At 33.7% G+C, this 22,180-nt stretch overlaps 2 protein-coding genes across 6 annotated transcripts; both read left to right on the plus strand.

Annotated features, from left to right (window-relative positions):
- The first annotated feature begins 441 nt into the window (after window positions 1-441).
- LOC7489857 (nuclear pore complex protein NUP133) lies at window positions 442-7,560 on the plus strand. Of its 5 annotated transcripts, none has more exons than XM_024595481.2 (8): window positions 442-687; window positions 946-1,073; window positions 1,139-2,965; window positions 3,251-3,972; window positions 4,048-4,200; window positions 5,139-5,475; window positions 6,197-6,267; window positions 6,919-7,560. In XM_024595481.2, the coding sequence occupies exons 1-8, from the start codon at window positions 557-559 to the stop codon at window positions 7,465-7,467; spliced, it is 3,918 nt and encodes a 1,305-aa protein (XP_024451249.1). In that variant the 5' UTR covers window positions 442-556; the 3' UTR covers window positions 7,468-7,560. The 5 variants fall into 5 exon arrangements, with proteins under 5 accessions (XP_024451249.1, XP_002301581.3, XP_024451251.1 ...); XM_002301545.4 differs by having other exon boundaries at window positions 6,200-6,267; XM_024595483.2 differs by lacking the exons at window positions 6,197-6,267; window positions 6,919-7,560 and adding exons at window positions 5,762-5,799; window positions 5,914-6,061.
- A 1,800-nt stretch (window positions 7,561-9,360) lies between these two features.
- LOC7489858 (chlorophyll a-b binding protein 5, chloroplastic) lies at window positions 9,361-11,380 on the plus strand. Its single transcript, XM_002301546.4, has 2 exons — window positions 9,361-9,770; window positions 10,548-11,380. Exons 1-2 carry the CDS (start codon window positions 9,625-9,627, stop codon window positions 11,197-11,199), a joined length of 798 nt encoding a protein of 265 aa, XP_002301582.1. The 5' UTR covers window positions 9,361-9,624; the 3' UTR covers window positions 11,200-11,380.
- The last annotated feature ends 10,800 nt before the right edge of the window (window positions 11,381-22,180 follow it).

The raw sequence follows: 22,180 nt of genomic DNA on the forward strand, positions 1-22,180 counted from the left end.
CATTCATGTTTTTATATATTGTATAATAGTGATTATTTTTTAAAATATTATTTATTTAGAAATAAATTGAAATAATATATATTTTTATTTTTTAAAATTTATTTTTAACATCAACATATTAAAAAAATAAAAATAATAAAAAATAAATTTTTTTATTTAAAAATACTTTTAAAACAAAAAACAAATCATTTCTAACCATTGAAAATGCAAGATCCCAAGTCATCGTAGTAGGAGATATTTGAGAATATGGTAGCGGTTATTTTTTAAAATATTTTTTATTTAAAAATATATTAAAATAAGTTTTTTTAAAAAATTATTTTTGATATTTTTACATCAAAATGATATAAAAATACTAAAAACAATTTAATTTTTTTTTTAAATTAAATTTTTTTTAATATTTTTTTAAATACTTTAAAAACATGATCTCTCCTCTACTCCTCTCCTTCCTAGCACAGTTTTAGGACTGTCACCTTTTTGTGATTTGAAGTCACAAAAAAAAACCCTAAACCCTTCCTTCTTCACTTCCTCCCTCCCTCTCCGAACAGAAAAATAGAAAATGTTCTCTCCAGGAATTAAAAGATCCAGCAATCGAAAAGCAGCAGCAGCACCTGACAATAATTCAATCCCTAATCGCCCTGCCACCGGCACTCCCGCTCCTTGGGCTCCTCGCCTCTCAGTTCTCGCCAGGTAAATGCCTTCTGTCTTGTTAATGGCAGTGCTGTGATAAATTTTTTTAAGCTTATATTGGAATAAGGCCTTGTTTGGTTCTGTCTGGCATCGGGGGAGTCATTTAGTATATTTTTGCACTTTGAGTGAAAAAATAAGGCCTCATTTCTTTGGTTGTATTACAAACAAGGGAATTTCAACCACCTTTTCGACCCTAGCTAACCAAAAGTAGGTTAAGTAATTGATAATATTTGTTTTTGTGGTTGTTATGTGCATTAGAACTCAATTGACGAAAAAAAGTGAAGAAAAAGCTAGTGATGCTGATCCAATTAAGCCCGTGTATGTTGGAGAGTTTCCGGAAGTAGTTCGTGATGAACAAGCCAACTTTCTGCGCAGCCACATTCCTGGTAATGTTAGCCATTACGGCTTGTTTTTATTTCTTATACTACTTGCACTAACTGTTAATCTGCAGGTGATGCATCTATATCTGGTGGAATGGATAAGGAGACGTGCCTTTCCTGGATCATTTGCAGAAATAGACTCTTTATCTGGAGTCACTTATCATCTTCACCTTCAAAAGATTGTGTTGTTCTTCAACTTCCTTTAGATTGTTTAGATGATGGAGCTCATAGCAATAGCGGCTATCACGGCACAAATTGGCTGCTTTGTTTTCTCAACTGGGATCCCACATCCAGGGGAAGGAATAAAGCTGTACAAAGTTGCAAGTCTGCTGGTGTGGTATTGTGTAACCAAAAAACTCGAGCTGTTACATACTGGCCTGACATTTACAATGAAGGCGGATCTGTTCCAGTTACTTGTATGTTGTCTTCTGATGAATCGGAGGTGACTTCATTCTCTGTTGATGGGAAGAGCACCCCTAATCGGCGGTCTGCAATTAATACAATGGGATCCAATTCTTTTAATTCTTTGATTGCTTGTGCACGTCCTGCTAGCCAGCATGTTTCTGTTGCCTTGGCTTGTAGTTCTAATGGTGCGCTGTGGCGCTTTTATTGCACCCCCACTGAAATTCAATGCAGTAAAGTGTATCAGGACACATTGTATTTATCCTCCCATGGCAGTGATGGTAGTCAATTTGTCAGGAGCAAGGGCTATCCAAGGTCACTCATCTGGCGGTTTTCACCCCATTCCATGGACGATTCTGAACGGCAGTTTTTTTTATTGACTGATCATGAGATACAGTGTTTCAGTATAAAACTTAATCCTGATTCAAATGTGTCTAAGATGTGGTCTCATGAAATTGTTGGCACTGACAGTGATTTGGGCATTAAAAAGGATCTGGCTGGTCAGAAACGCATATGGCCTCTAGATGTACAGGTGGATGACCATGGCAAAGTCATCACAGTTCTTGTTGCCACTTTCTGCAAGGATCGTGTTAGCAGTTCCAGCTACACACAATATTCTCTTCTGACCATGCAATATAAGTCGGGAGTCAACATTTCTTCTGATGTACATGAAAGGGTTTTGGAGAAAAAAGCCCCAATCCAAGTGATAATCCCAAAAGCAAGAGTAGAAGATGAAGATTTCTTATTTTCTATGAGACTTAGAATAGGAGGCAAGCCTTCAGGCTCAACACTAATAATTTCTGGCGATGGAACAGCAACAGTCTCCCATTATTTTAGGAACTCTACACGTCTCTATCAGTTTGATCTACCTTATGATGCAGGAAATGTTCTAGATGCTTCAGCCCTTCCTTCTACAAATGACGGCGAAGATGGTGCATGGATTGTATTAACTGAGAAGGCTGGAATATGGGCAATACCAGAAAAGGCTGTTGTGCTTGGTGGAGTTGAACCACCTGAGAGAAGCTTGTCGCGTAAAGGGAGCTCAAATGAAGGGTCTACACTAGAAGAGAGAAGAAACCTCACGTTTGCAAGCAATGTTGCTCCTAGAAGGGTAAGTTCTGAAGCAGGGGATTCTGGTGATAGAAAAAAGGCTGTTATGAATAGGATTTCACGCCGAACTTCGCATGATGAAGAATCAGAGGCTTTACTTGGTCAGCTTTTCCATGATTTTCTGTTAACTGGGCAAGTCGATGCCTCATATGAAAAGCTTCAAAGTTCTGGGGCTTTTGAAAGGGATGGAGAAACAAATGTTTTCACCCGCACAAGCAAATCGATCATTGACACCTTAGCTAAACACTGGACAACCACCAGAGGTGCTGAAATTTTGGCTATGACCATGGTATCCAACCAACTCATGGATAAGCAGGAAAAGCATCAACGATTTTTACAGTTTCTTGCTCTATCAAAATGCCATGAGGAGCTATGCACTAAACAGAGTATGATTTATTGCATATTTCAATTACTTCTGCATACAAACTCACGCATGCATGCATGCACACTCATATTTTATTTTTGATTATTGTGTACATGAAATTTTTTGAGACTTGGAGAGCTCATTTATTGTCATTTGCTCTTGCTTGTGAAGCTGTCCCACATTGGGGCTCCATGCATATTTATGGTGAAATTTCTGGGGGCTATGTCTTTTCGACCAGTTCTGTTAAAGTAAACGAATCATGGATAAGTGGCACATGGCAAACCTAACTACCACTTTATCTTAGCAGGACAGTCTTTGCTAACAATCATGGAACATGGAGAAAAACTTTCTGGAATGATTCAACTGAGAGAACTGCAAAACACAATTAGCCAGAACAGGTCAAATATGAGCGGCTCCCCACATTCCAGTTCAGAAGCTCAACTTTCAGGTGCACTATGGGATCTAATTCAGTTAGTTGGTGAAAGAGCCCGCCGCAATACAGTTCTTCTCATGGACAGAGACAATGCTGAAGTGTTTTACAGTAAGGTTTCGGATCTTGAAGAAGTATTTTATTGCTTGCACAGCTACTTAACATACCTAATAAATGAAGAACAGCCTCATGAGGCTCAGATCAAGAGGGCTTGTGAACTCTCAAATGCAGTTGTGTCTATAGTTCGTTCTGCTATGCTCTATAGAAATGAGCACCATATGTGGTATCCACTATCCCAGGGCTTAACATCTTGGTATTGTCAACCTGTTGTGCGGAATGGGCTGTGGAGAATTGCTTCTTTCATGCTTCAGCTGTTAGATGGAACATCTGAACTTGAACTTTCTGCAAAATCAGATTTATGTGCTCATCTAGAAGTACTGGCTGAAGTTCTACTTGAGGCATATGCTGGTGCTGTCACAGCTAAAGTTGAGCGAGGAGGAGAACACAAGGGGCTGCTAGATGAGTATTGGAATAGACGGGATTCCCTTCTTAACTCCCTCTACAAACAAGTGAAATATTTTGTGGAAGGCGGGCACCAGGTTAATCTCTTTACTTTCTTTAACTTATGATCATGAAGTTGAATATTTATGGATCTTTGAACTGTCTCCTTGTAGGTTTTAAATGTAAGAACTGATGAGCCAGATGAGGAAATCCTTAGAAAGCTAACTTCAAATTTGTTGTCAATTTCAAAAAGACATGAAGGGTACAATACTATGTGGAGTATATGTTGTGACATCAACGATTCAGCGCTGCTCAGAAATCTTATGGTACAGAGATTATTTATATTTAAATGCTTTCTGTCTTGCTCCAAGTGTGGTAACTGCTAAATATTAGGTGCCAGTGTCATTAGCATTGATGTATTTTTTTTAGTTTTGAAAGAGGCATGTAACAATTGGTACCTAGACAGATCAAATTTTTAATTCTATCTTGCCAGAACTTGTTGTTAGAAGCACATGCATGAAAAAGTCTTTCTGATTTAATGCGTCAAAGTTGAGAATGTCAAACCTAAGCAACATAAGCTCTTTGTAATTAAAGTGTGTCAAAAGCTTTACTGACAGGATATTTTTTTCAAAAGTATTTATTGATTCTATCAGATAATAGTTCAATGTTTTACACATTTAGTATGGATTGATAGAAATCTCTCTTAAGAGATCCATCATCAATCCAATTTGGTCATGCAGTTTGAATAGACAGATGTCACAGGCAAGCTCACACACATGCACAAGCACGATGCATGTTTATGTGTTGTGCGGCAATTATATTTTACCTGTATGCTGTTGATTAAGAAATTACAGAAGTGTTAGGTGAAAGATTAAAAAAAATGGTAACTAAATGGAACAAGACTCCGTTTCCATTTCCTTATTATTCTTATTTTTTTCTTTTTTTTCAACTATTTTTTTTATCAGAATGGCATGATATGTTATCTTTCTTGGAGAGAACAAAAGTTTTTAAACCTGAGAAGTGTGGATTCCTCCTATAAGTTTTTAAAGGCAATGGGTATGCAAGTGGAATTTTGTTTGCTTGTCTTTTCCTTTCTATACGGTCTCTTGTCTGTTCTTATGTCTAGAGATAGATAAGAACTACATACTCATTGTATGGTTTGCTGATTCTTTTCTTCTGCTTTCCCTCCTTAAAGTTTTATGAATATTACATTAGCTTGTTTCTTTGTGGAGATTGATCTTTTACTTCATTTTGTTTTGCTCAGCACGACAGCATGGGACCAAAGGGAGGTTTCAGTTACTTCGTGTTTAAACAACTGTATGAAAAGAGGCAAATCTCAAAGCTTCTAAGACTTGGAGAAGAGTTCCAGGAAGAGCTATCTATTTTTCTGAAGCATCACCGAAATCTGCTGTGGCTTCATGAATTGTTTCTGCATCAGTTTTCCTCAGCTTCTGAAACTCTTCATGTATTGGCCCTTTCTCAAGATGAGACCTCAATATCAGAAGCTGAAGAGACCACAGACCATGTGCAAAACAGATTTATAACCACACTGGCAGATAGAAAGCGTCTTTTGAACCTCTCAAAGATTGCTATCATGGCAGGTATGACCTACTTGTTTAGTTCATTGTTGTCTCGATTTTTTTTTTGAATGAATCTCTTGATTTTCTCAAGTTTCAGTAAATGGGGTAATTTTGAAAATCATGCAACCTTGAAGTTGGTTTCTTTCATGGAAACTGCCAAGTTGAGCCAACTTGGTGATTTTAGACTCTTCTATACAATCGGTGTCTTTATGTCTAATAATAAAAAATATTAGCAAACACTGATCACCTCTTTAATGAAGGTGCACTTTAATTGATTTCCTTTTTATGAGGCTGTCCATATCTGCAGATTAGTTCGAGGATTCTTCTCTAATAATGGAAATAATGGTACTTGTTATGCAATACTGTAGTCATTATTTTTGTTTTTTGTTTTGAGGGGTTTCGGTCTTTGATTTCCTAATCAGTTTTATATATCTGTTCCCTCTTGAATCTCTTGCTAAGCTAATTCAGGAAAGTTTTCAAGTGACATTTGTAAGAACTTTGTGAGTACTTTCTTGCTAATTCTTACCACGCTGATGCTGGGCATTGATGACATTAAAGACCATATGGATTTTTACTGGTTAAGCTTTGTACCATCCCAGAAAAATAAGGAATATCAAGCCTGGGTGTAGAAGGTGCTTGATTGAAAATAAAAAGTAGTTGAATTTTTTTGTTCTTCTTTTCATTTGGCATGTTAAGTTTTAACAAAATGCCTGTATTTTTTTTTTATAAAAAAAAACATTAGCAGGTAAGACTACTGACTCGGAGACAAAGATGAAGCGAATTGAAGCAGATTTGAAGATTTTGAAATTGCAGGTGTGCTTTGTTTTATGAATGATATTTGTTGCTGTTGCCATGTTTCTGCTCTTGTTAAATGATCTCCCTTGTGACTTGTTGTTCTTTAACAGAGAAGAAACCATATTCACAAATTTTGTACCCTGTACTTGTTGAGGTGCTGCCATTAGCTTATACTAAACTGTATCACAGGGTTCATTGTTAATGCTACGCTCAGATTCCGATTCAAGGAGGGTCTACTGGGATCCTTATACTAATCCCTTGATTGCATAGCAAGAACCACAATCCCTTATTTACTGAAATGGGTGATTCTGGCCAGAACCAAAATAGCCTGTTGAATTTTGAGCCCTTTTTTCCAATTTCATTTGTAGAGTGCTGGTCTTCAAATGACATCTAATCTTAATTTGTATCATGGATTTTATAGAAAATACAAGGGATGCTTCTATTCTGAAAGAATCTTTGCCTGAAGGTGCAGCTTGGGATGATAGAAGCCATTAAATTTACCACTGTCATCAACAACTTTTGATTTTGTTATATCATAAAGAAAACTAGTTGATTATATGCAAACTCCTGGGCTGCTCAAACTACTCTACGATGAACTTGCATGTGTTTTTATTTATTTATTTAACTTTTGTATGAGCTCCAGCAGACCTGACCTTTCATTACATGCAGGAAGAAATTCTGAAAGTACTTCCTGCCAATGAAGCAAATCAATACGATGGACAGAGGCTCTTCCGTCCTGAAGAACTCATAGAGCTGTGCTTTAAAGTTCAAAACCCAGAGCTTGCATTGCGGGGCTTTGATGTGTTTGCATGGACTAGCTCCTCATTTCGTAGAAGTCACAGAAACCTTCTGGAGGAGTGCTGGAAGAATGCTGCTGATCAGGATGACTGGGGTCAACTCCATCAAGCATCTAAAGATGAAGGGTGGAGTGATGAGGAAATCTTGCAGCAACTGAGAGATACAGTGCTCTTCCAGGCATCAAGCAGTTGTTATGGACCCAACGCAGAAATCATCGATGAAGGTTTTGATGCTGTCTTGCCATTGAGAAAAGAAAACTCTGGAGTTTCAGCATTGGAAGATTTGGATTTCTCTGTAGAAGCAATACTGATGCAGCACAAGGATTACCCTGATGCAGGAAAGCTAATGCTGACAGCAATCATGTTAGGAAGTGTACATGACAATTCAAAAGTAGAAGAGAATCCTTCTTCAATGGAGTAACTGACATTGTTGCAGTTCATTCCTATGGATTTTTGTAGATTGAGTAATAGAATCTGCAAAACATTATTAATATTCTAGTCTGAAGTTCTGCCATGCTTTGTTCAATCCAATTCAGCGCTGCATATTTATTATGAAGTTTGAGATTGTGGTTGCGCTTGTTTTTTAAAATATTTTTTATTCAAAAATATATAAAAATATATATTTTTTATTTTTTTAAAATTATTTCTAACATCATATTATTAAAATATTTGTATTAAACAAGAAAAATATTTTGAAACCTGTTTACATGCAAAAGAAAGAGATCAAAATTGGTGATGACATATCCATAGGCATGGATTCAAGCGGTTATATATGAGTTTTCAGTTCTGCTATTGTTACCGTCCTGGGTTTTTGTTAGCAAACTTAGCATAAACAAATAATAATAATAATAATTATTGTATGAACAAGGACATAAAATAAAATCAGTTGGATCAGATTCTAACCATTAGTTACCATTTTTTAATTTGCCTATGAAACCTTGCCTCCAAGCATATATTGTTGGCTTGCCTATGCTGAGAGTCATATGACTCATATCTATTTAAAAAAAAAACAAAAAAACTTAAAAAGAGATATTAGTCATAACTAATATTTTTCTAGTAAAAAAAAATTAAATCGTGTGAGAGTTAATCTGAGATAACTTGGTCAACTCAATGAGTTCAAACGACTGGTAAAAACATAATTTGACTAAAACATATTAAGACGACAACATATAAAGTTAACTTTTTATGTTAAAAAACATATATCGACTTGAGTTAACATGAGTTAACTTTTTAAATTTATGACCCGGGTCTTGAGATTATGATAACCTTATATAAAGTAAATCAAAATAAATTATGAATTTCAATTTCCAATGTTGAAGAATGAATCTTAAAAAAAAAAACTAAAAAAAAAGGATGAAAAAACAACCCAAGTTAAACCGAGTTAATCTGTCTAATCCATGATCCGGGTCATGAGATCAGGGTAACTCCATAAAAAGTAAATTCAAATACATTATGAAGCCTAATTCCCAAACAACCCAATGATGAAATTGAAAGAAAATTCAATTTTAAAAAAGAACACAATAAACTCGAGTAAACCCACCAAACTCATGACCCGTGTCATAATACCAGGATAACCTCATAGAAAGTAAACTAAAAAAATAACCCGAGTTAACACGGGTTAACTTTCTAAGCTTGTGATTTGGGTCATGAGACTAAGATAATCATATAGAAAGCAAATCGAACACATCATGAAGCCTAATTCTCAATAAACTCATTGTTTAATGATGAAATTAGAAAAAAAATTCAATCTAAAAAAAGATACAATAAAATGACCTGAGTTTACTTGAGTTAATTCGCAAGATTCATGAGACAAGGATAACCTCATAGAAAACAAATCGAAGCAAATGACAAATCCTAATTTTTAATCAATCCAATATTGAGAATATTGAAAGATAAAACTAAAAAAATAAATACCAAATAAAAAAAATTCAAGTCAATTAGAAGAACATGTTAAACTCATAACAAGATATTAATATAAAAAATAAATCATAATAAATCACAAAACTTATTTTTTAATAAATCAAATGTAAAAAAAGAAAAAAAAAAGAAAAACATAGATTAAAAAATTACTGTTGCAATTGCAATGAATAATAATTTGTAATATATTGCGAAGTAAAAACACCTCCTCTTTAATTTTTTTTTAATATTAATGTTAATTGGCTGATTTGACATCTTTATTAGCCATTTCCATGTAGAATTCTTTTTTTTTTTTCTGTCTATTTTGTTCTCATCGATCGAGGAGCATTAACCACCCAAATAAATCTTTTGTTTTAAATTTAATCTCTATATAATGTGGCTTGAATCGATGATAAGCACCCCACCAACAAAGATCTTTCAACTCCACATGGCATAAGAGTAGCCTATATTTTCTTGGAAAAAATCGACATGGAAATCCACATCCTATCCAGTAACCAATGGGATACCGCTGACGTGTAGATTTCCTAATCCACAACATCTTGTCATTTCATATACATCTCCCCTCTTCCTGCGTTGATTAGCATCTACACTCAGTCAGCCTTGATAGAGTAAGAGAAAAGCAGAGCAAGCAACTTAGAGGCAGCATTAACAAAGAAGAGTCATGGCAGCCTCTGCAATCCAACAGTCTGCATTTGCTGGCCAGACCGCCTTGAAGCAACCAAATGATCTTGTCCGGAAGGTTGGTTCCTTTGGTGGTGGTCGTGTTACCATGCGCAGGACTGTGAAAAGTGCTCCCCAAAGCATATGGTGATGTTTCTGGTCTCCAGCTAGTAACTAATATCAGTATTATACTATTACTAGTTCTTACAAATCAAGAAAAGTACCTCTTTGAATGCACTGATACTTTCTTAACTAGTTCCTTCAATTTTGGTCATTTTCATATAGGTAGGTCGGTAGGTCTGTAAATATTCTTGAACTTTGAAAGAGAGTAAGAAAATCACTAATACCTAGAAGTCACTCTGTCTTGGAAGCAAGTTGTCTTTGTTTTCTGATTTCCCATCTTCTAAATTCACAGAGAAAAAACAGAAAGAAGATTTCCCATCTATTGCTACCAAGTTGTTTAGCAGTGTCACTAGCAGCATCGAGCATTGTAGCTACACATTCTCTAGCATGCTAGCTTCTACTATCAGCACGTTGTTTATCAAGACATGTTTATTTGAATAGTGGATGGTGTAACAAATTAATGGCTTCGGAAGAGGCATAATGAACTATCTTTACGTGAACTGACTCTGATCTTGAACTGTTCTGACTTGTAGACTTGTATTGTCATTAGAGCAGTGGTTTATGATGTTTGAAAAGTTGGAACAATTAACAATCAGAGAAAAAGCAAGTCACCAAGAGCATGATCTCTTAGCTCTAATCTTGTACGGAAATTTCCTTCAAGAAATTCTTAACTGAAAGAAAGGGGACCGTGAGACTGAGCCTTAGGAAGATGTTCACCACCACATTTTACAGCTTGTTTAGGTTCATTTCAAACCAAGTAATTGCAATAAAAAGCTGACCACATGGCTGATTATAAAACAGGTATGGCCCAGACCGCCCAAAGTTCTTGGGTCCATTCTCTGAGCAAACCCCATCATACCTGACCGGTGAATTCCCTGGTGATTATGGATGGGACACTGCTGGTTTGTCTGCAGATCCTGAGACATTTGCCAAGAACCGTGAGCTTGAGGTGATCCACAGCAGATGGGCCATGCTTGGTGCACTTGGATGTGTCTTTCCTGAAATTCTTGCAAAGAATGGTGTCAAGTTCGGTGAGTCAGTTTGGTTCAAGGCTGGAGCTCAAATCTTCTCAGAGGGTGGCCTTGATTACCTTGGCAACCCCAACCTCATCCATGCTCAGAGCATCCTCGCCATCTGGGCTTCCCAGGTTGTGCTTATGGGATTCGTTGAAGGGTACAGAGTGGGTGGAGGGCCACTTGGCGAAGGACTTGACCCCATTTATCCTGGCGGTGCCTTTGACCCACTTGGCCTCGCTGATGATCCTGATGCATTTGCAGAGTTGAAGGTGAAGGAACTCAAGAATGGCCGCCTCGCAATGTTCTCAATGTTTGGATTCTTCGTTCAGGCCATTGTCACTGGAAAGGGTCCTGTTGAGAACCTTTTGGATCACCTTGCCGATCCAGTGGCCAACAATGCTTGGGCATACGCCACTAACTTCGTTCCTGGAAAATGAAGAAACTCAGATGGTTGCCTTGTAGCTTGTGACATTACTAATTAGTCCTTGTGCTTTTGTTGAAAACTTCTGGTTCTGGACTCCACCGGTACTTGTGATTTCAGCAGTGGATATTTTACATGTATCGGAAAAGTACTGTATCTCCTTTTCACTATGAACATGAGACTCTTTTGTGCTTGAATCTACTTTTTTTAGTTGGATTTGTCTCGTGGATAAGTTTTTAGATAAAAACAAAAATAAGTAACAGTTCCATCACTGCCCAATAAGAGGGGAAGAAGTCTTCCTTGTGCAATTAGGTGAAGCTAAATTTTTCAGTTTATGAGTTTTATTATTTATTAATCTCTAGTTTAATTACTATAAATTTTAGAATTATAAAAAACTTAAAAAATTTATGAAATTGTTAATTTTAAAATTTTTAGAAATTAATTAAGGTAAGTATAAATTAGCTCGAACATTCATAATTAATTTAAAAAAAAATCTTCTCTATACAAACAATATTTTCTCATTTGTTACCTACGAAACTAGGTAAGCATATAAAGCATTCAAGTAATAAAAAAAACCCTAAAAAAATAAGATTAAAAAAAATAATAAGTCTCCTAGTGATATAAATGTAGACGAAGAAATATTTTCATATTAATTGTAATAATGTAATTAATAATTTGCTCTTGGAAAAAAACACAATGAACTAAACTTTGAAAATTATATTATCTTTTCACTATGACACAAATATTTTTAACATATTACATAAAATTATATTTGTTTTTTTTTAATTTACAGTGCAATTACAAATTTAGCATTGAAATAAATAATTCTAAAACTTTTGACTCAAGGATGTTTTTGTCCTGTGCAATGTGCAATTCCATTGACATCCTTTGAGACAAAAACAATATACTCTTATAAGAGTTTTTTAGTCATTTTACATTGATTTGTTTAGTACTGAGCATTTTCAGTTCGGTCCAGTTTTGAACCAAAATAAACAACCAAACTAAATATTTTTAAGTTTTTGAACCAAACCGAACCGAAAACCAGTTCAAACCGATTAATTTTGGTTCGGTTCAGTTTTTTCCCCTTCCAACCGGTTCAAACCGAAATGCATTTAGAAGCTCTGGAATTGGCGACTAGATAGAGGTTGTGCTGTCGGAGGAACATATTCTCCGTCCACCGTTGGATCATCTCTGATTTTCAGATATGTTGTGTGCCTTAACCCCCACCAAAAACTGACCGTTCGGATCTTTGGAATATATCACTGTTTGAAAGCTCTCCTTGATCTAAGTCTCGCCTCCAGAATATCTTTCTGGTTCTGTTCTGCTCTCATCCCTGTTCTTTTTGTCAACTTCTACTTCTGACCATCCATAGCCACCACAGGTCATTTCCCTGCCTCAAGACTAGCCACACAGCCTCCTCCCACTCCCAAACTACCACCCATCCCCCAGTCACCCACCCTTCATAAACAGACGAACAACCCCCTCCAGATACCCACCCTGCCAGCTAGATGGAAGAATCATCCGCAATTCGCCTCTGACATGGCAAGTTTGAGAGATGAGAGACAGAGAGCATGAAAGATTGGAAGAGAAGAAGAAAGATTTGACTCAAATGTTGAAAGGAAATATTAAAGCTTTACCTGTAATCAATTACTTTTCCTTTATGTTGACCTTTAGAATCCAATCTGTGTCTCATATCCAAATCATTTAAGAGACAGAGAGCATGGAAACTATGAATGAAAGGGACCCTTCAAACTGTGAAATCATTCAAAGGGTTAATTGGAGGGGAGGGGGCGGCTGCGTGAAAGTGAAAGAAATGAAATTGGTCTGCTAGGGTTAATCGTTAATGCCTAATGGGAGGGAGGGGGCGACCCGCAGCTTGGTTTAATTTATTCTTTTCATTTCTAAACCGAACCGGTTCAGTTCGGTTCGGGTTGTCTGGTTCAGGCACACCAAAACCGGAAACCGAACCGAACCGGATATTTTTCTAAATATCCTAACCGGTTTAATCGGTTTTTTTTCACTGTTCAATTTTTTCGATTAATTTTTTTCCGGTTTTCTCGGTTAAATCGGTTTTTTTGTTTTTTTGCTCACCTCTAGATTTGTTATAGATTCGAAGGTTGCTTGAGGGTATTATTGTAATAGTTGTATATTAAATATTATTTAAAAACAACATGTTGTCACATGCTTTGTATGTGCTAGCGTGTGGACGGCCCCCACGTCGTTCAAGTGGCGCATATGGGGCAATCTGACCTCCAAATATCGCCTTCTAGGGTTGTGTTTGGTAGATCGCGGGGTCCTGAACATGGTGGTGCATGCGTATGTACCAAAGGTGTCGTTGGTTTGGCACCAAATGCTGTTTCTTTTTCTTTTCTTGTTCTCCTCTCTCTCCTACTCGAATTTTGTGCCAGCTCCTGGAAATTTTCAGAACAGCTCTTGCAATTGTTTTTTCTTCACATTTGGTCCCTATGCTTTTGAACACTATTTTTTTAATAAGCTATAAAATTATAAATACTTTTCAATTTCACCACATACTATTTTTTAATCTATAAATAATTTTTCAAATTATAAATGTTTTTTAATTTCACCCCTTCTATTTTTAAGTATATGAATAATTTATCAAATTACAAATGTTTTTCAATTTCACCCTCTATGAGTTTTTTAATCTTTCAAATTTGATTTTTATTCTTTTAATTGCTATTTATTTTGTTTGATATCATATTTAAAATGATTTATTTTTCAAATTTCATCCTCAAGTTTTTTTCTATCAAATTTCATCTTTGTTTTTTTGTTGCCATTTTGTTTTGCTTTTTCAAGGTTTTTTTATTGATATTTTTCATCGACTTCATCCTTCAAGATCATTGTAAACCTCGGGAAATAAATATTTGCATAAATTACAAACTAAATTAATGGAAAATAAAAGCGAAGAAATTCATGTACAAATTTAAATAAAAATAGAAATTCAGAAATTTTCGGATATAAATTTTTGGATGAAATATTTCGAGACATTATAAATTAACCTGAAAATATTGAGGGTTGGATTAAATTAAAGAAAATAAACTAAACTAAAAAGCTGAGGGGTGGAAGTATAAGAAATGAAAAGAGGTATAACTTAATTATAAGGAGAAAAAGATATGGGGGCAAAAGTAGTACACCTAAAGGAAATGAGGTCTAAGTGCAAATAAGAGAAATTATGGGGTATAAATACCCCTCTTCCTTGCTCATCAAAAATTTGCAGTAATATTAAGAGAAAGGGAGGGAGTTTTCGAATTTGTTCTTGCCAAATCAAGAAAAAAACACAAAAATTCCAAGAACTCATCCAAGATTAAGGGTTTATAGGTAGAATAAACACTTGTCAACAAGATATTAACAAGAAAATTGAAACAAAAAAAGAAAAGGGAGGGTCGACTGCCATTAGAAAAAGGGGGAGTCGAAAATTTTCGACTGGTTGAAGATCGAGACCTTGATTCTTACTAGGTAAGGAGTTCTAAAACATGATCCTATAAGTCGTTTCAGATTCGATTACAAATTGATGCCTTAATGTTGAATTTTATATTAGGGTTCCTAGACTTGAATGGGGGGAAATGTATTAATTGTTAAAATTAAGTAAATTCATGTGTTGTATGTGATTGGAGGCATGAAATCATGATCATTTATCAAAGAAAATGTATGGGTAATTAGGTAAGGGTTGGCCGACCATATGAAGAGAAAAAGGGGGGAAATTATGGTTTTTCCTTATTGAATCTATTATAATAGGTTGTTTGTGAAGTGAATGTCTGTGAATTTAATGAAATTAGCATGAAAGGAATGAAGGAACTATTGGTTCCTTAAGGTCATGCTTTTGGCCAATTATGCATTAAAGAGGGAAGATAGTAATAAATAGAGTAAATTGGCTCCTAAAAAATATTTTTGACCCTCTTATATGGTATATGATATGGTTAGGGGTTAAAATAAAAGAAGGAAAGTTAAATTGTAGATGTTGTGTGTAAATGAAAAGGTTGACGAATCTTGACAGATTCATCTCCTCACTTTCGGAGAGAATTCAAGTAGAAGAATGAGGGAATTAGAATCAGGTTCTTTCATAGAAATTATAGTTTTGGATGTTGAATAACCAAGGAAGTTGGTCTTGCTCAATTTCAAGCTATAGAACACTAGTTATGGGTCACCAACCAAGACTGGGTCATGACAGACCCTTTAGAGCAGTAGGTCTGATTCGTTGGCGAGTAATTTTGAGTGTCTTGGGGGCAGAACTGGGTTCTCCTCTCTTCAAGGGACTTGTAGCCCCATGTCGTAGCTTTATAAAGAGACCAACTTCGCTTGAAACGGAGTCCTAGAGCTCTATATATAGTTAAAAATCTGAGGAGAGGTCGAAACTACTAGCAGATTTGGAAAGACGCGTTAAGGGTGAAAATTTGATCCTTTCACTTCAGAGAACATGTGATATTACATTTTAATTTCCAAAAGAAATGAGCCATGTTCAAAAATGAAAATTTATAATGATAACTATGGTCGGACAAAGAATGATGATATTAATAGATGAAATGAGAAAACATAAAATATAAAGAAAGAAATAATTGAAAGAAAGACATGTATTGGCTGTTAATATGGTTATTATAAAATGTATATTTGAATGATGATAATTTATGAGATATGCCTGTGATTACCAGGAGGGACCATAAGCGTGGTGCAGCAGCAACAACTGCATGGGAGCACGAGTAGAGCTTTTACTTCAGGTAGGTGATCCGCACCTATACTTTCTAGTTAGATTCCATGATTTAATATGTTATTGATGTGAAATGTGAATTAGCGAATGTTGGACATTACGTGAAAGGATGAAAGTTTGCGTAATGATGTTGATATTTTGGATAGTATTCTGAATGTATGTGTGTTCAATGTGAATGGTTCTTGTGTGAATTGTCAAGTGATGAAATTATAGTTGACAAAGAAAATATGAGAAGTGTGATATGCGGCGTGGACTAGCATACATTTAGTGCATGTTAGGATCCCTGGTTAGGGGATCACCATGTATTGACTAACATACATTTAGTGTATGTTAGGATCCCGGGTAAAGAATTACCATGTATTGGCTAGCATACATTTAATGCATGTTAGGATTCTAGGTAAAATGATCACCATGCATCGATGTCTATAGGGCATTGACTAGCATAAATTCAGTGTATGTTAGGATCCCGGGTAAGGGGATCACCATGCATAAACTAACATATATTTAGTGTTTGTTAGGGTCTCGGGTAAGGGGATCGCTATGCATCGACACCTACAGGGTGATGATGATACCGGTGAAATTGATATCGGTAATGTGTTAGGTGGAAATAGTCGTGGTTGATCTTATGAAATCTTGAATGGAAGTTGAAAATTGAAGATGAAACGGTTTTAGTAGTTGAATGAGAAAGAGTTTCAATGGAAACAAGGAAGGAGAAGTGAATAGAATATGAATACATGTTTGCCTTTTTAAATTGTTGAATATTTGTGGTACTATACTTATTGTGATATTCTTGTTTCAATAACATGTATTTTGTTTCAGGACCATCGCATGTACGACAAGAGTAAATCCTAGCTTATATTCACTTTTTGTAATCTAGTTCTAGGGAGTATATCCTTGTATTTTGTAATATTACAACATTTATATAACTTAATTTGTATAATTGATGTTTAAACTTGAATAGATAAACTTAACTTTGAAATTCATATAATTATGTCCATGTATGCGTGTTTATCTTATTTATTCCTCTATAATGATATTTGTTGTTCAATGTATGTTATAAATATTATGGTTGTGATGACGATGATGTTTGTGGGATTGAGACCCAAGACGATTGAGTCGTGATTGAGTTATGAGATATGAAATATTAGAAGTGTAAATAGGTTATATGTCGATAACTTGGAACCTCCCGGTATAAGGGAGACTTTGACGAAATTTCGGTAGAGATTTTGGTAGACTTTTATATGAAAACCACACACACACACACACACACACAAAATTTACCCTGTTTTTCATTCGACATGAGATTGTTGTTTTATCCCGGATATGGGGAAGTAACAATCATGTTGGTTGAGAATTAAACTTCTTGATTGAACCCGGGTCCAAGATTTCATGAGTAGTGGTTAGACTAGATTTAAAAGGTTCGTCCGAGTTCACTTGATTTTTTTTTATTTTTTAAGGTGATTTTTTTTTTATAAATTTTTTTATCCCTTTTTTGTTTTGTTATTTTTTCCAGTTTGCCTACCATTGTTTTTCAATTTCACCCCTGCCATTTTTTAATCCATCAAATTACAAATGTTTTTCAATTTCATCCCCTATCATTTTTTTTTATCTTTAAAATTTAGTTCTCATTATTTTAATTGCTATTTATTTTGTTTGTGTTCATTTTATTTTTTTTTAATTTCATTCTACTTAGGTTTTTTTCTATCAAATTTTAACCCTATTTTTTTCTTTGCTTTTTTTTTTCTTTTTCAAGATTTTTTTAATAATATTTTCACCAACTTTATCATTCAAAATTAAATAGGTCGATAACTAAGCTCCTTGATTTAATCTAGTTACAAGATTTCACGGGTTGTGACTTTTAAAGATTATACAAGGTTTATGAGGTTTGTTCGGGTTTTTTTTTAAGATGATATTTTCTTATTTTTATCCTTTTTTTTTGTTATTTTTTGTAGTTTGCCTTCTGTTGAGTTGCCCCCTATAATTTGTTTTTATTTTAACCCCTACCATTTTTTAATCTATGAATAATCTATCAAATTATAAATGTTTTTTTAATTTCTCTGCTATGATGTTTTAATCTTTCAAATTGGGTCCTCATTTTGTTAATTGTTATTTATTTTGTCTATGATCATTTTAATTCTTCTTTTTTTCCAAATTTCATCCTTTGCGCTTTTTCCTATTAAATTTTATCCTCGTTCTTTTTATTGCTTTTTTTTTTTCAAGTTTTTTTTATTGATATTTTTTCACCAACTTCATCCTTCAAGTTAAATTTGATGAGAATTGAACTTCTTGATTTAACTAAGGTCTAGAATTTCATGAGTTGTAAGTTTTAGATATTAGACCAGGTTTAAGAGGTTCACTTGAGTTCGCATGTTTTTTTTCTCTTTTTTTAAGCTGGTTTTTTCTGATTTCTTATCCTTTTTTTGTTTTTTTGTTTTTTTTTTTCAATTTTATTCAATTGGGTTAGGCCTCTAAAATTTTTCTTAATTTCACCCCTACCATTGTTTTAACCTATAAATAATATATCAAATTACAAATGTTTTCAATATCACCCCTATGATTTTTTAATCTTTCAAATCTTGTCCTCGTTCTGGTAATTGTTATTTATTTTATTTGTGATCATTTTATTTTATTTTTCAAATTTCATCCTCGCACTTTTTTTTTTTTGCTAAATTTTATCCTTATTTTTTTACTACTTTTTTATTCTTTTGCCATTTTTTTATTTTTTATTTTTACATTTCATCCTTCAAAATTAAATTTATTAATAATTGAGTTTCTTGATTGAACTCGGACCCAAGATTTCACAAGTTGTGAGTTTTAGAGATTAGACCAGCTTTAGGAGGTTCACTCTAGTTTTTTTTTTTAAGTTGATTTTTTCTTATTTTCTATCCTTTTTTAGGGGGTTTTCTTTTTTTATTTTTTGCAATATTATTCTATTAGGTTCGTCCTCTATAAGGTTTTTTCAATTTCACCCTTATAATTTTTAAATATATAAATAATCTATCAAATTACAAATGTTTTTCAATTTCACCCCCTATGATTTTTTAATTTTTCAAATTTGATACTCATTCTTTTAATTGCTATTTATTTTGATTTGGATAATTTTTATTTTTTTTTTCAAATTTCATCCTCCGTAGGTTGTTTTCTCTCAATTTTTATCCTCATTCCTTTTGTTGATGTTTTTTTGGCTTTTGGAATTTTTTTTATTAATATTTCTTCAAGGATTTCATCCTTCAAAATTAAAATGGTTGAGAGTTAAGCTTCTTCATTGAACCTGGGTCCTCGATTTAATAAGTTGCAAGTTTTAGAGATTAGACTAGGTTTAGGAGTTTCGTCTGAGTTTGCTTATTTATTTTTTTCTTTTTTTAAGCTGATTTTTTTGGAGTTTTGTTTTGTTTGTTTTTGTTTTTGTTTTGTTTACCTTCTATTAGGTTAATATTGGGTTGTTTGATAATCTGGATAGACTCAAGTATGGTTCTTTTTACTCTGTTTTTTTATTTTTTTTGTCAGTTTATTTATTATTACTGCATTTTTATTTCATATTATTTAAATTACCAATTGGACCAATGACTTGGAACTTTGATTTTTTTTACCCTAACATTTTTTTTAAGTCGAACAATAATTTTGTTAGGCCTGCGGTGAAGTGCAAACAGTAAATCTAGTATATATTGTAGATCAAGATGCAAAACACTATGGATTTGAACAAAGTTTTGATCTTTTTATCCTTATTAATAAAAACCAATGACCTTGTTGATGAGGTAATATGATCTTTTCCACATGATCCATTGATCATTATTTGATTAATTAGGAGTGGATTGATCTTTTATCATTTTTAGAGCATAGAAAAATAACTAAATTACCCTTATAAGCAATGATTTTTAAAACTAACATCCATAAGCTTTTTTGCCATTTTAATTTTTCAAGGATAGTAAAATGACTAAATCCTTTGACTAGCATCCATGGGCTTTTTAGTATTTTCATTGTGGTTTTTTTTTTAGTAATAATCAATTTGATTGAGAGGTACTTTCATAATTGAATAAATATAAATATTATTAAAAAATGGTCGACACATGTAAGTGTTTAGATTGTATAATTTAGGAGATGTTTATGCTATTGTTTGACTAGTATAATTTGGAGGAAAGTTCCTACAGTAGATGTTGTTTACAACCCAATAATGGATGAGGTGAGATTTTATGCTTCACATGTTATTTTCATATGGCTAGATAATATTTAGAACGTTAAATGATTAGAAATTTTATATAGAGCATGCAAAGTGTTACAACGTGTGATCTATAAGGATGAAGAAGGTAGAAGTTACATTTGGGCTAAAGAATAGACCAGAGGTTTACAAAATGACTTAAAAAAGGAAGAACATAATTGTATTCTTAAATAACAAAGTTAGAGCATTGAAAGAGCAAGGAAAAAAAATTGGAGGAACAAATACAAAGAATGAATGAAGAACTTTAAGATTAGTTGCATGTTAAACATGGAGAATTCTTGCAAATTCAGAGGAAATGAGAAGAACAAAATAAAAATAACAAGCAATTCACTTCACGATTGGATTCAATAATGGCTACCTTACAAACCATTTTAAATGATAAAGAAATTGAGAAGAAAGGAAGAAATAATCCATTTTTTAATGTAAGAAATGATCCAATATCTGATGGTATCCTACTATATCCAAAAGTGCATACAAGAATGGAGGAGGTGATTTCTAATGAAAGGCAGAAAATGAGTTAGTATGGCTCTACCTGGGGTAGAGATATTAACCTTCTATAGAGAGAATCCTTAAAGCTGGATAAGAAAATGCAAGAAATACTTTAAGCTACACCTTACCCCAGCTGGTCATTGGCTTCGAAACAAGAATGCTAGAATGATTGGCATCCAAGTAACGATTGTTAGATTGATTACTATCCATTTGAGATTATTGGAATTATTAGCTTCCAAACAAGAATGCTGGAATAAGTGGCATCCAAGTAAGATTTCTGGATTGATTGGTATCCATTTGGGATTACTGGAGTTATTGGCTTCCAAATAGGAATGCCGAAATAAGAAATAATAATGAGGATTTGTTGAGTTTATGGATAATCGAATTAGGGTTTTTGGACCAATTAGTTCTCGCAATGAATAACCGGATTAATCGGCAATGAAATAGAGTAGATGGGTTACTAAGTAATTCAAGTAAGATGGATAAATAAACAAGAGAAGAAATGAATGCAAAAAAACTATTTAAGGTATGATCACAATAAAAAGGAATGAAGTAGAATCTGGAATGAATTCTTTAAAAATTAATTAAATTGTATGAAATCTTATTAAAGATTGACGCATTGTTATATTAATTCTTGTTTTAAGTCTTTACCAAGGTTGTCAAGAATAAATTTTATTGTTACTTTCTTGTTATAGTTATTAGAAAAGATTTGTATATAATTTTGTAAATATGGATAATAAATTGTAATATTTTAAGTACTTTCTTTTGGTATGTAAAATGGAGCACTATAACATTTTACTAAAAAATAACTTATAATTAAAGTAGTGATCATGCTTTATTTTACACCATTTCATTAGTATCTAAATTCTTATATTGCTTTATTAGTATACTATATTGATTATATTAAAATGAAATGATGAATATCATAGAGTTATTGATGAGATGTGATTCTAGATGAATTGGACTGATGATTGACATAGATTTGAGTAAATTACATTCATGTCGACATTTGAGAATGTTATATATTAGGGAAAACTCTGATGAATTTTTTATAGGAATATACAAATTTTTTTTCGCTCTAATGAAATTTTGGTAGGAATGTACAAAAGTAATTTCTAATTTTTTTTTAACAATCATGACTTGATATATGGTCAGAAATTGATATAAAAATTGGGATCGTTACATATATATTGAGCAACATTACCATAAATAAAAGGCTTAAGGTGTTGAAGTGATTGCTTGTTTGAGAGTGTGGTTGCGGTTGCTTTTCAAAATGTTTTTCATGCCGAAAACCATCAAAATGATTTTTTTTTAAAGAATTATTTTTTAGATTAGCACATCAAAACGATTCAAAATATACAAAAAAAAACACGGGTGCCACCATATTTCCAAACACTCAAAAGGTTGCGATTTATGAATATGTAATAATGAACATGTAGTTGTTGAGATCGTGGTGTATTCTTGAGGGTGATAGCCTATGACGTGAAATGAAGAAAATAAGTTGCCTTAATTATGAAATTGACTCTTCGAAAGGCATTTGACATGATTTTGGGCCTCTCCATGAGTGAGAAT

This window comes from Populus trichocarpa, chromosome 2 (genome assembly GCF_000002775.5).
Source record: "Populus trichocarpa isolate Nisqually-1 chromosome 2, P.trichocarpa_v4.1, whole genome shotgun sequence".
In the NCBI taxonomy this organism is placed as follows: Eukaryota; Viridiplantae; Streptophyta; class Magnoliopsida; order Malpighiales; family Salicaceae; genus Populus; species Populus trichocarpa.

Excerpts from the sequence above, each read along its gene's own strand:
- LOC7489857 (XM_024595481.2), top strand. The coding sequence starts at position 557 with ATGTTCTCTCCAGGAATTAAAAGATCCAGCAATCGAAAAGCAGCAGCA. Across the intron at positions 2,966-3,250 it reads GGAGCTATGCACTAAACAGA|GACAGTCTTTGCTAACAATC; the intron begins GTATGATTTATT and ends TTATCTTAGCAG. Across the intron at positions 3,973-4,047 it reads TTGTGGAAGGCGGGCACCAG|GTTTTAAATGTAAGAACTGA; the intron begins GTTAATCTCTTT and ends GTCTCCTTGTAG.
- LOC7489858 (XM_002301546.4), top strand. The coding sequence starts at position 9,625 with ATGGCAGCCTCTGCAATCCAACAGTCTGCATTTGCTGGCCAGACCGCC. Across the intron at positions 9,771-10,547 it reads AGTGCTCCCCAAAGCATATG|GTATGGCCCAGACCGCCCAA; the intron begins GTGATGTTTCTG and ends ATTATAAAACAG.